This window comes from Carassius gibelio, chromosome A13, assembly GCF_023724105.1.
Source record: "Carassius gibelio isolate Cgi1373 ecotype wild population from Czech Republic chromosome A13, carGib1.2-hapl.c, whole genome shotgun sequence".
In the NCBI taxonomy this organism is placed as follows: domain Eukaryota; kingdom Metazoa; phylum Chordata; class Actinopteri; order Cypriniformes; family Cyprinidae; genus Carassius; species Carassius gibelio.
This window is the reverse complement of record NC_068383.1, coordinates 12,011,588-12,025,326: the sequence shown is the minus strand read 5'-3', so window position 1 is coordinate 12,025,326 and position 13,739 is coordinate 12,011,588. Positions and strand designations below refer to the sequence as shown.

Here is a 13,739-nt window from a genome sequence, read left to right as displayed (position 1 = left end):
TTAAAGTGTAAATACTAATCTTAATTCATGTGTAAAATTCCAAACAACTGAAAGAATGTGTTGAGTTGACATTGAATTTCATGAGAATCTGAATATCAGAATATTCAGAAATCTGAATATTGCCAAACATGAATTGTGACCACAAAACAAGCAACAATAAATAGCCTATAAAAATAATAAGAGGAACATTTAAAATGGTAAATGTGTTCTCTAAACACTTTAAATGAACTTTAATCATGTTCGTATTTTAAGCTTTATATTTTGCATCTACATTTTACTCCTCTCATTCTTTCTTCACTCCACAGATTGAACTTCATCCCTCGACATTCTTTCTATTCTCTCTTTCCTTTCTTCGATCTCTGACTTGAATTTTCTGAATGCAAAGTCATTTCTGTTACCTAAAAAAGTAAATTATAGCCTACGAGCCAACTATAAAATAACCAGTCAATGTCGATTTATTTAATGAATTGGAGTATAATAACTGAAGGTTAAAGGTCGACTCACTTTATCGAACACATTTAGTGTGTATTGTGAAAAGCGAAATTCATGAATTGAAATGAATTCAGCCAAGGTGGGCCAGCAATATTTAAACACAAGGAAACTAACAAATACATAAAAAAAGAAAAAAATATTCTCTGCATTGTATTCCCTAATAACAATCAGAGCAGAAACAGTCTCAATATTTGTTCCCATTTAGTGAGCAACCTTATAATTTAGAAATGTAAAAGCGCTTTCTTCCACCCAGCAGTCATGTTGCATGTCAGACATTATAAAATGTGTAAAATAAAATATGAAAATAATAATCTATAGATAGATTATATGCAAGTCTAAACGCGCCCTAATGTTATTTAAAATGTAATTCGCGACTGCGTTCGTATAGCTAAGGCCTATTGTGACCTAAATTACTTCCATCTCTTAACATTCTGGTACGTTTCAAACGACACTTATGTAACACATTATACGATTTCGGAAGAGACGATGAAACTTAAACCACCTTCCGATGCAGTTTTGGATAGAATAAGCTTCTGGTTATTTTCAGGAACACCATCACATCTGCACATAGTTATCATAAATACACGTTTGCACTCTCCAATATAGACAAAAACATCCATTTATCATGCAACCAAAACTGTCATTCACTAGAGATTCATCACAGATATGCTATGCTATCTGGGATCTATCCACAATGGCAAAACCTGCGTGGTGTTGTATAGTTACTCACAACAAAAAGCGCTAAACAAATCGAACATTTAGAATGAACCAGTCTGAAACATGACCACAGATATTTAATCATTCATATCAAGCTATAATAAAATATATTTTATACACGCCGACATCTCCGAAGAAAGTGAAGGACAAATTGTAAAACATCTTGTAAACATATCATTGCTTGATTTGCCTTTTGAGAAACTGTTGCTCGTGTAAAATGAAAATGCAGACAATAAATGTATAGACTGGAATACAGGTGTTACTGAGCATTGATGTTTCGTCTTTGTTTCTTCAATTTCAAATAACAGTTGGAATTTTTTTTTTTTTGGGGGGGGGGGTACTGCTTCTGAGTGTACATTTACGCGTTTAGCATGACGCTTTAATCCAAAGCGATTTACAGTGCATTCAGGTTCTATATTTTTTTTAAACCTGTGTTCCCTGGGAATTGAACCCATGACCTTTTTGCGCTGCTAATGCAATGCTCTACCACTGAGCAACAAAAACTGAACTAATACTTCTTTTTCTGCATCACAAAAACCTATTTCTGCAAATAACAAGTTGTCATTTAAATTACGCCTCCAAATAAAAATGACAGTCTTATAACAAGCATGAAGAAATAAAGTAGCCAAAATGAAGTCGCTCATAGGCCTAGCCATAGGCCCATTTTCCCTGTATTAGCATATAATATTTTAAATCACAGGACTATTTTTGCTGCATTACAAACGTGCAAAATACAATCCTACCAATATGAAAAAAAAAAAAAAAATTGGTAACACTTTATAAAAAAAAATTGTTAATATATAGGATAACAATATGTAATGCACATCAGCGTATTAGTTGGATGCAGTTAAAAGAGCAAATTAGTTCGAATAAAGCTCTGATTAGCGTGATAGGCAACAGCAGGCATATCAATTTATTCGCCTATGTTACAGGTTTCTAGCTTTTTACCCAGAATCCCCTTTTTAAAACTGTTAAAATATTTTTTACTTTCAAATTAGATATTTAAATTTAATCTCCTTTGTTTTCCAAGTACCCACATAAATAGCCTAACTACAATTTTGCCCGTGTTTGCCAATTCGTTTTTATTTGTAATATTTTTTGACTTATTAATGAAATTTATTATAAATGGTTGCCACAAACGTTAGGCTGTTGCAAGTATACCAAATAAAATTCATGTTTGAGATACAAGAGCAATACGACAGTCTTTTAAGTTTACATTTTGATGAAATCGAAGTGATAAAATCAATAAAAAAAATATTCTGCACAACTGTAGGCTAACGGAGAGCAGCAAATTTTCGATTAGCTGTTTTTACAAGCTGCATATTACAAATGAAGACTGGTTTTACGTTATAAAGAAGTAAGTAATGTGATGTTGAGATATTCCTCTGCACATCGCACATCCATAAAAGTCTCTTAATCAGTGTTGGGAACGCTACTGATTTTCGCCGTGTTCTCGGTCCAGGGCTGAAGGTTCTGAAGTGCGAATAGGGAGCTGTTGTGGAGGCAGATTGGGTCCGCATTGACAGGATGGTTTATAGTCTTTTGAAAAGCTTCTTGCTGAAGTTGCATAAGGATTCGGTTCGCTTGTTGTCGTTCGGCTTCTCTCTCCTCTGCAGTCTGCCTCCTGCATGGATTTGGATCATAGCATTGCAGTCATTTAGTCGGTAATTTCAGTCATGATTTCTCATAGCCGTTTTAGTTAGTGGTTGGCTAAATTAAAATAAATAAATAAAAATACAAAGGGGTGATCCTAATACCAAATGATACCAAAGTTATTGTCATTAGGTTTATTAAGTACGTGGAAATCTTATATACATAATATATGCATAAAAATCACATAACATTTCATTCACATAAGATCACATAACATTTCTGTCGTCGCCTAAAACTGGATCATAAAATGACTTAAGGTCTGCTCCATAAGTTCCAGGCCTAGAATAATGTTTAATAAGTAAAAGTTGGAGTATAAAAAAGACATTTGCAAAAGTCCATCATTAAGAATATAACCTGTTTACACTGTCAATAAAAAGGCCACAGTCAACTAAAATTGGTCAATCCAAACTAAATGGAGTCAATTAAACATATATCGATGTATTTGTTGAATTGATATATTCTGAGTGAGGTGTATGAACAGGCCTTCCAAAAAGCATTATGGAACTGACTCAACTGACCTCATAGGGGTCTTTTAAAAAAAAAATACTCAACTGGGTTTAGTGGTGAGACGAAAAAGAATGCATTACGTGTGGGTGTAAAGGAAGCATGATTAGATCACAAAAGCTCACCTCCATTTCGTTCTTCTGTTCTGGAACCATGTTTTGACCTGCGCATCAGTCATTTTAAGTGCTTTCGCTAAGGCTGCCCTCTCAGCTGACGCCAGATACTTCTGACGGTGGAAGCGTTTCTCCAGCTCGCAGATCTGGAGGCGCGTGAACGACGTCCGGGGCTTCTTCTTCTTCGGAGGCGTTCTGTTCTGGTACGGGTGACCTATACGGCGTGTTACAGTGAACGGTGAGAGGGCCACTAGATTGAGAGACAGAGTGAAAGCAAGCAAAGGAAATCAGCAAAACGACAGAGCCAAGCAGTGAGAAGCATATGAGACTTCCATAGATGAAAGATAGTGTTGTTCTTTGAAAAACATGCAACAATACGAAATGTATCGAATAAGTTCCGCCAAGCAAGCAAACAGACAGGAACAGTGGCGCGCACACCACTGGACAGGATCTTCTCTTTTTTTTTCTTTTTTTTTTTTTTTGTGGCATTTTCTTATGTCTATTAGAACGACAGTGTGAAATGTAAATTATAAATCATCAAATCAATCGATCGATTACTGAAAAATGGTTCGTCAGGAAACTAGAAGTGTGCCCCATATGGTAAACTAGCATCTAAATTAATTGATTTTATTCGAGTTGAAAATATTACATGACTAGCCTACATGAGGTTAAATCATTGAAGGCATTTTTAAGAATCAAATCAATAATTTTTTACTTTATGTGGAACATTTACAGACATGATAAATCAACATTTGAGTTCTCATGAGGTAAAATACTTTGTCATTTATGAAAATATATTGTATGGATATACATTTTAAGATAATTTTCTTTGGCATATCGATGCATTGCAATAATTGTATATGTTATAGAAACTCTCGTTTATTAACTCGCGAGACCAATAAATTTTACATTTTAAGTTGTTTTTATAAAGTTGTCAGAAAAAAAATTCATATATATATATATATATATATATATATATATATATATATATATATATATATATATATATAATGGAGTGTCTTTTAAACTGAAGCCCTTATGAATTATTTTGATTAATGGATTCGTGATTCTTCATGGAAACTCAACCAAATTAAAAACTATTTAAAATGTTAAAAGCGTGGGCTAATTGCTGCCTAAACATTGACAAAGTTACAACCTACTATAAATCATTGCAGTTTTTAGACAACTTTGGTCACTGATGGGTTGAATTAATGATTATGATTACAACACGATGAAAACATTTTTTTCGCAGTGCAATTTCGATTAAGACGAAGATTTAAATAAAGCAAACACCACTGTAAAATTTAAAAGCGTGATTTCTATTACCTGTAAATCTGTCTTTGGTATATCTCCTGTTACTCTCCATCCATGGAAACGTTAATCCCGTGAGACTGTTAATGGTGCCCATGCTTCCCATACTTGGCACCGTGGCAGCGCTGGTGGGAATGGACGAGTGAACGCTGCTCAGCGGCCGGTGCGCTGGAACCCGGATCACTCCCGAAGAATTAAGGCAATTCCCATTAACATTCGTGCCCAAGTTCATGTTGTACGAGCCGTTGAGGGAGCCAACGCTGCACGAGTTTCCATTGTATCCAGCCGAGTTATTGACATTGTAGTTGCCAGTCATGGTATTATAGGCTGTGCTGACTATGCAGCCCAAACCGTAGTCCAGATCCTGCATTCTGGGGTTGGAGATCATGCAGCTTCCCTGGTCTGCATTGTGAAGAATCTGATCGATCCCAAAACTGATGGTGTCTGCGTGCGTCTGGTGGAGATGCGCTCCCATATGATCCATGGTGTGGAGAAGCGCGCGCGCTCCTGCGAGCCTACAGGATCCTCCACGTCACCCCAGTTATCATATAGCAACTAAAACGCAGTTTAGTCCAGACTTGTCGTTATCTAATAGCATTGACTGCATATGTGAAACGGACTGAACTACTGACGATTGTATTTTTTTACTGCCTCCCTTTACCCTTATAGCTATAGCCTCCCGGATGAAGCCACGAGAACATCAATCAAAATGCCAAAGAGGCTGGGTAAAATTAAGCCTCAGTTCTGGGGTGAGAGACCCAATTGGCTAAAGAAACCACGACGAGTCTGTTCAATGAAACGCTTTAGAATTCCCTTCTCCGCACAGGGCAGCTCAAAGAGGTGATTTATTAAACCGAACACCAAAGATTAGGGGGAAAAAAATAAATAATTATAATTAATTAATTTACATAATTAACTTGTCTACGCAGTATCTGTTGTTTCGATATTTTCTTTTTGGATGTTTTAATCATGCGAAAATAAGGCCGTGATTTCGAGGTTAACTATTTTTCACTCTTAGGCTACAACCATTAACTCAAATTAATTACAGTGGTTTGTCAGTGATTTATGGTGAGAAAGATCAATCACACAGACCATTTTTAAAAGCTTGACCATACTGTCAATGATATAACGTGAAATAAAATCTGAAAGACAAAATCTGAATAAATCAGTCATTCTTATCGGAATAACTTTATTCTTCATCCAAAAATAATTATGAAACTCTGTCGTTCCAACTTAAATGATTTATTTTAAATATTTTGTGAGTCTAATTTCAATTCAAATTTATTTGGTAAGATACTTCGAAGTGTTAACTTCTGTATTAATTATTCATTTTATTTTGTATGCATTAATCATTCTAAATAAGATGGTTATAAATATGCAATATTAGACGAAAGCAAACAGTTTCATGTTATCGATTTCCTTCTGGAAGAAAGTGGTTGGTGATTATTTAAAATGCATTAACGATTAATATTTGATGGGGGCTCCAGATTAACATTAAAGTTTAATGAAATATAAAAGTGCATATTTTCGCTAAAACTGATATTTTTTGTTTCAGTAGTGTAGACTTAATTATAGCTTTTAAGATGTGTATGTAGGTATACTGAAGATTAAAATACCTTATTATTAATCTGCATTGCAATTGGTGGGTCTAAATCAGTCTTTTGTTTTCCATCACAATTTAAACGAAAAAGATGAAGCCAGTAGAATAAATGTTTGGAACGATCATTTTATGATTGATTATAGCAGGATATCAACCCACAAAGGTCCACTTGAAAAGTGTCATTTATTGTGTGACTATTGATACATTTCATTCCTCTAATGCAAATTAATGTGACGAAAATTACAGGTTTTGATTTACATAGAAACTACACACAAAACCGACTGCCACATCTTCCTTCTATATTTTAGAACTCTTTGTCATTTAACTTAAATTTCATTAATTTATGTGCGCAATTTGTTGGTTCTCTCGCAACCAAAATTGTCTGTTTGCGCATTAAACAAAGCACTATTTCTTTGTATGATTATGATATCTAAATGTATGCCAATTTTTTATTTTATTTTGTCGTTTTAACAAAAATGTAGGCTACAGTAAAAAATAGAAAGCGTCGAGCAATGTGCTGTTGCTAAGGTTACCATATAATCCAACGCGACTGACTTTAGTAAGACTGTGCAGCCTAGGCTTCTTGACACGTGATCCATCGGCGCTCACTGGCGCCACTTCCATCAGCCGCATCTCTGAGCGCACAGCCATGCTGCTGACAGCTTCAAGTACATCTACACTGAGCCAGCACTCTCATCAAAACAGGACAAGAATTGAGCCCTGCTTCATTTGGACATGGCTTTGATATATTCACAACTATAGCATTATTCTGTAATTGAAAACAGAAATGAGCAGCATCAGATTTTTGATTTAGCTCTGAAATAATAGGCTATATTATAGAGACAGACATTTAATCTTTCTTTACATTTTGGAGTTCATTCTTGAGATAGGTTTATGAAAGGTGATACCTCTGAAGGGTGGGAACCAGTCCAGAATTAATGCTAATTGATTCCAAAAGTATCATTAATCTTAACTGTTTTTATCTTAAATGCCAGGTAAAGTTATTAAGCAGATATTAATTGGATAGTTGATCCTCACTAACAGTTGTAGGCCTACAGTGCTATATAATTACAGTTCTCAGTTTTGTAATAAGTGAAATGAGCTTCTACTTTTGGAGGACAGAACGTTAGGTTCACTGTCTTTAACCTCTGGAATAGATGGATGAACTTTTTAATGGAATATGTCAAAGGGGAATGGACCGGGCATTTTGGCCTGTACTGTTAAAAAGGAAATAAGAGAACCAGCAAACATTTTATTTACCACAGGAAAAACTGTACAATACACCAGAAAACATTTAAATACATCTAAAATAAGCAAGCAACAAAAAGTTTTCATTCTCCAAATATTGTTCTTATTTTCCATTCATATTTATATGATCAAGTGTGACAAGGAAGAGTGCAGGCAAAAGCATATGGCCTCTTCTTAAATGTTAAGGTGCACCACTAAGGTGAGACATGTTTGCTGGAAGAATTAGTTGGGTGTTCAGAAGGGGAATGATGGCCAAGCATCAGTTTATAAATGTCCAGGTCAGTTGCTGAGGTGCTGAGGGACGGAACATCCATTAACTTGTTGTGTCTCCCATGCTAATGACTTGTTTTACTGGATAATATGTCTGTCAAAACATAGTATGAACAATTATTTGATAAATTGTCCATCATTATAATATTTTTTTACAGTCAATAAAGAAATATAATATTTTTGGAATGAAAGGATAACTTGACTAATGCTGACCCGGTCAAATTTATCTGCAAATGAATAAGGCAAATTATTAAACAGTTTTTTTTGTTTTGTTTTGTTTTTTGCCACTACTCCAAATTCAAGAAGTCAAAACAAGGATATGTTGCGACTCTTTTCAGGCGTCTTTCGTTATATAAGAACAGTGTTCTCTAATGAGGTTATTAAATCGTTATCACAGCTAATTAGTAATGATGAAGTTCCCTGCTGCACGTGAATGGTATGTATATTATAATGCAATCTGTGTGTGCAATAACTTGCCAAAGCTATATCATTAAATATTCAGGTCAATTTAGCCACTGTGTACTTTAGAATTATAACTTTTCTTACAAATATATATATATATATATATATATATATATATATATATATATATATATATATATATATATATATATATATATATATATATATATATTTAGGGTAATGTAGCCATTCCATCCAGTTTCATGCAGTTGGACAATTTGTCTAATATAACGACACAAATTACAAAATAGTAAATGCCGTCTTTCTTTTGGCAGCTTGTGATGGCTACACAGGACAGATTGCTCACAGGTTGAATAGGTGTACAGATTTATTGTATGAATCTCCACACACTGTCATATGGGAAGTTTCGATTTATACTCCAGGCAGCATATGGATTCACTCTGCAGTCTAATAGTGGACTTGACACCCATGACAGCGGAAGCTGCTCCTCCCCTGTAGCGCCTGGATGGTGTGTCAGTCCTCTTGAGTGTGGGTGCATCCTGTCGCCTGTTTTATTTGGGGGAGGCGGGTGAAGCCGGCCTCACTTCCCTTTTCCATCCTGAATGCAGAAGCCCAGCTGGGACCTGTTTACTTCACAGAGATGGATGGACTCATCCCACCAGCTACTGGTCATTATGTGTGAGATCAACACTATTGCCTCCCCTCCTGAGCTCTACAGACCAAACAGAGAAAAAACTCTTCTCTAGCAGCCCGTCTGTACTATTAGCTGCTAGATTGCCAAAGCAAATATCCATATATCCAGTAACTAAGGATATTATGATTATAAAACCATCAGACATTTGTTTTGAACTAGAGTACTATTGCATAAACAGATGAAAATATAGCCTTTACGTAACCCTCATGTTGTTCTGAATCACTATGACTTTCTTTATTCTTCAAAATGTCTAAATATTTTGTTATTCCTATAATGAAAGTCAGTGGGGTCCAATGTTGTCTTGGACTTCACTGACTTTAATTGTATTAGTGTATATATGACATTTGTTTTCAATAGGCCCAGTTTTAGTTTTATCCGCTGTATTTACTCAGGGCAACTTCTAACATTCAAGTGAAAGATTTAACACTAACATGGCAGAAAAAACCCCAGCATATATATATATATATATATATATATATATATATATATATATATATATATATATATATATATATATATTATTTTTTTTATTTTTTTGAACAAAAAATGGATAAAAAAAATGCAAAGGCTTTATCAATGCCTAGAAGAACAGTGAAATCTATTATTAAGTAGAAGGTATTTGGAACAACATTAACCCTCACTGGATCAGGACATCGCTCCAAACTGGATGAAAAAGCCTGGAAGAAACTGGTCAGAGAAGCTACCAATAGGTCTACAGCAACTCTGAAGCAGTTGGAGGAATTTATGACAAAGAGTGTTCATTGTGTGCTTGTGACAACAATATCACAAATTCTCCACTAATGTGGCTTGTATGAGATGGTTGCAAGAAAAAAGCAACTGCTCGAGAAAGGCCACATGCAGTCACGACTGAGCTTTGCCAAAACTCACCTTGAACATTCTGAGGCAACAACGCAAAACAATATATCTAGAGGAAATCCAGTACAGCTCACCATCCAAATAACAGCTTTCCTACAGTAAAACATGGAGGTGCTAATGTCCTGTTATGGGGTTGCACTTGTCAGGATAGAAGGACAAATGAATGGGGCAAAATACTATTATAATTCATGAGGAAAATCTGCTGCCCTCTGTTAGAAAGTTGTCAATGGGAAGAAGGTTTACCTTCCAACATGACAATGACCCAAAACACACAGCAAAACTGAGCGCACAGAGGTTAAACGAGAAAGAAAGTTACATAGCCTAGACAGAAGCCAGACAAATGATTTTTTAAATGTTTTTTTTTATTATTATTAATTATTCCTTTAAATACAGTTTTTTTTATTAAAAAACAACAAAACAAGAAAGAATCATACATAATTGTTGAAGAGAATGTTGAAAAAGAGAAGACAAAGAAATGATCATGAGAAAAGCAAGTGGGAAAAGAACAGATAATAATCCAGAAATTTTACAATAAGAGGGTGTCATTAATCACAATTACATATTATATGTGACCTAATTTTTCTTTTTCATTATGTTCATTATTCCAAACACTGCAGCATCTACTCTGAATGCATAAACAGATTTTCATACATATATTCATGATCACATTGCGGGAAAAGCCAGCAATATATTTTCATTAAATCCCTGACTATGATATCTACATATATATGTATCTAAATGTTGAAAGACCAGGGAGTTATCCAAACAATGGCATTCATTTCCTTTATTATCAAGAGTGCAGCATGCAGGCCAACCAGAGACATCATAATCTGTCATCACACGGTGCCTTCAACAGGTAGGTTGTTTTTATGTTGATCTTTTCCTCCTTGTTCCCTCTCCCCTCGTCCCAATTATGCAGCTTGCTAAACCATAACAAACAGGTCCACCAGCCCAAACCTACAAGCCAGAAACACAGCCACAGACTGGCTGGTGCCTGCACAGGCCTCGGGGGCTTCAGCTCACACCTAATGATCGGCTTTGACGGACAGAGGCTGTGGGCCAGAGCTTAGCGTTCCCCCTGATACCTCACCCCCCGCACAAACGGCAAGGTATGTGGCATCAGCTGATTCACCTTTTTAAGACTGACATTGACTTTTTTAGAAACATAACATGCTGACATACTTGCAAAGTATTCTGTCTAATGTCCTAATATCTTCATAAAGTACAAAAGGAGGAGAAATTATAAATGGCTTTATTTTTTCACAGTTAAAGAGCAAACTATTAGACGTCTCAGAAAGGAAAACAGACTGAAATGCATATGAGACATTTATCTAAGCCTTACAGGACAGACAACACTCTCAGGGGTCAAAGGTCATCTCTAATTGGGTGGAGAAAAGAAAACAAGCACACTTTCGGGGTGGCAGATCTAAGGAAGGCAATCACAACAACTCAAAACAGAGGCGACTAAAACTTCAATAACTATTTCCATCATAGAGTACATTGTGAAGTCAGTAAGGGAGAGTGGGGTATCTGTTACATTCTCCTTCATAACTCACTCATCGTTTGATATCAGAAACAATCATGTCTGTCAAAAATAATTTTACCATTAACAATAGGTGAGGTCAATTGTGACATTCAAATAGTAATAATAATAACAATAATACATTTTAATTACATTATTTTCATTTAATATTTTGCTACTTTTTATAAGAATAATAAGTATTATTATTATTATCACATTAAATAAAGGTTGCATTACTACATTTTTAAAATACTAAACCTTTAATAATATTAATAACAATTAAATGTATTTAAAAATGTATTAATGGAATCTTTATTTTACAATTTACAAATCAAACTTTAGAGAACAGAAGAAAAATTCTGAACATCCAAAAATTAGCTTTATACCTCAATTTTTGCTTTCAATTTGTTAAAAGAATTAAGCCATTTAACTTGTTTTGTCTCATGCACACAGAGAACTTCAATGAGCATGTGACGGGTAGGTATCACCACACTAACTTAATTGTGAAGTTTGTTACAATTACACCCAGTCTCTCCTACCATATGCCTTATTACATTACATTTACATTACATTAAATTTAGTTATTGTGTTGCTATATATATATATTTTTTTTTTACATATGCTGGTAAAATAGTAGCATATATGTATTGCCTTAACTCCAAATTTTCTCTAGTGAATGTTCTGCAGTACAAGAGCTTAATCTCATTCATGTCCACTCTTTAGCACCAAAGCCATAAATATCAGGAGCCAGCAACTGAGCACATTATATTGATGACAGCATCCAAGCGAAATGGGAAGCTGTAGACGTGCACTAACTCCGGTCTTGTGGGAGTATGGAAAGTAGATCTTTCCCATCCCACAATCAATGTGTGGTGCCTTCTGAAATGTTAAGCTTTTGCGTTCAGCGGCTCAAACTCTCACATACCTCTGAGATTCTGTTTCCTGAATAATACATAGTTCCAAAAGCAGCAGCCATTCGTCTGGGAAATACATTTTTCTCTGCATACTGCAACCTTGGAAAAGAGAAAATACTGACATGATGAATTAGGTCCCATAAATTTCAATCCATAAGCAATACAGATGCATTCATCTTGAATTTTAACTTTTTGTTTATTGGAGATAGCACTTATTTTGTCAAAAAGAAACTGGTAGTGAGTTATAATCTCTTTAGCTGGGTAATTGTCAGCAACAGTTTAACATCCTTTAATCTAGTAAACAGTGTCAGGTCCTAACATTGCGCAGGCGCCACTCGTCGGACTTAAGGGGGAAACGCACATGTCAACATGACCCACAATAGCTGCGTAACCACCACCAGCGGGCCCCCTTGGAAGATAAGGGGGCGGAGCAGGGGACAACAATAATGATATGCTGCTTTTGTTGCTTTAATTGAGAAAAAATTTTGTACATCCTCAATAAACAACAGAGTAGTCGATTTGGTGGCAATTAAAACAGACTCATGTTGCGAAGTCAGACTTGCTTAAAACAACTGCCTTCCCTTCTGACAGGCCGATGATTGATTACCGGGCCCGGGTCGTCTTTTATAACGCGATAAGCCAAATTAAACCCTTGACTGCAGAGGCCCATCTGAGGTCTGGCTGGGCAAATTAAATCTCCTGCACTGATGTCTTTCTCTTCCTCTCATTCTCTCTTTTCCTCTTCCCCACCCTTCTTTCCTCCGTCTAGCTCTTTGTATGTCATACCAACAGACACTAAATCACATGAAAAACGAGTGCGAAGAAAATAAAGGAAACAAAACATGGCACAAATGGCCTCAATCTCTCAGGCGGCTCTCTGGGGACCGGCATGCCAGGTGATCTGCGGCAGCAGGAGAGCTGAGGACATTAAGACATATTAAACGTACTAAAGACTTAATGAAGTTCAGGCAAGCAGTGCCACAGTTGACTTTATTAGTTTACACCAGATTAATGGGGATAATCATTTAAGTGATGGAGATGGATTACCCTGCGCAAGATGCTCCTTGGCTCAGGCCGGCCCAACCACAGACTGATGAGATGCCAGAGCCAGAGCCAGAATCAAGACCGAGAGATGGGAAAGTAAGTCTTCATTCTGCCTCACAATTACAGGACTGATGCTGCACAAAAGTGTGTGCAAAGTCTAACAACAATTTGAAATTTTCCATATTGTACTTGAATTATGTTGTGCAATATGCATGATTTTGCCATCTTGTATGAATTACTATTGTTATCCAGTCTGTTGGGTCTAAGTAAACACAGGGTCATGAAAACTATCCCCTGAGGAAAATCAAGTTATAGTATATATAGTCATACACAATGGTAAGTCTAAATGTTTACATAT

General features: G+C 35.7%; 1 protein-coding gene across 2 annotated transcripts; it reads right to left on the bottom strand.

Moving 5' to 3' along the window:
• Positions 1-1,271: 1,271 nt before the first annotated feature.
• tlx1 (T cell leukemia homeobox 1) lies at positions 1,272-5,473 on the bottom strand. Of its 2 annotated transcripts, none has more exons than XM_052612971.1 (3): positions 4,806-5,473; positions 3,492-3,729; positions 1,272-2,833 (listed from the first exon to the last, which is right to left on the bottom strand). In XM_052612971.1, the coding sequence occupies exons 1-3, from the start codon at positions 5,272-5,274 to the stop codon at positions 2,623-2,625; spliced, it is 918 nt and encodes a 305-aa protein (XP_052468931.1). In that variant the 5' UTR covers positions 5,275-5,473; the 3' UTR covers positions 1,272-2,622. The 2 variants fall into 2 exon arrangements, with proteins under 2 accessions (XP_052468931.1, XP_052468932.1); XM_052612972.1 differs by having other exon boundaries at positions 3,492-3,693; positions 4,806-5,470.
• Positions 5,474-13,739: the final 8,266 nt, after the last annotated feature.

What these genes read in the sequence shown, in the direction of transcription:
- tlx1 (XM_052612971.1), bottom strand. Translation starts at nt 5,274, where the DNA reads ATGGATCATATGGGAGCGCATCTCCACCAGACGCACGCAGACACCATC. An exon ending in TACCAAAGACAGATTTACAG is followed by an intron (nt 3,730 to 4,805) that starts GTAATAGAAATC and finishes CTCTCAATCTAG; the next exon opens with TGGCCCTCTCACCGTTCACT. An exon ending in AACAGAAGAACGAAATGGAG is followed by an intron (nt 2,834 to 3,491) that starts GTGAGCTTTTGT and finishes AAATCCATGCAG; the next exon opens with GAGGCAGACTGCAGAGGAGA.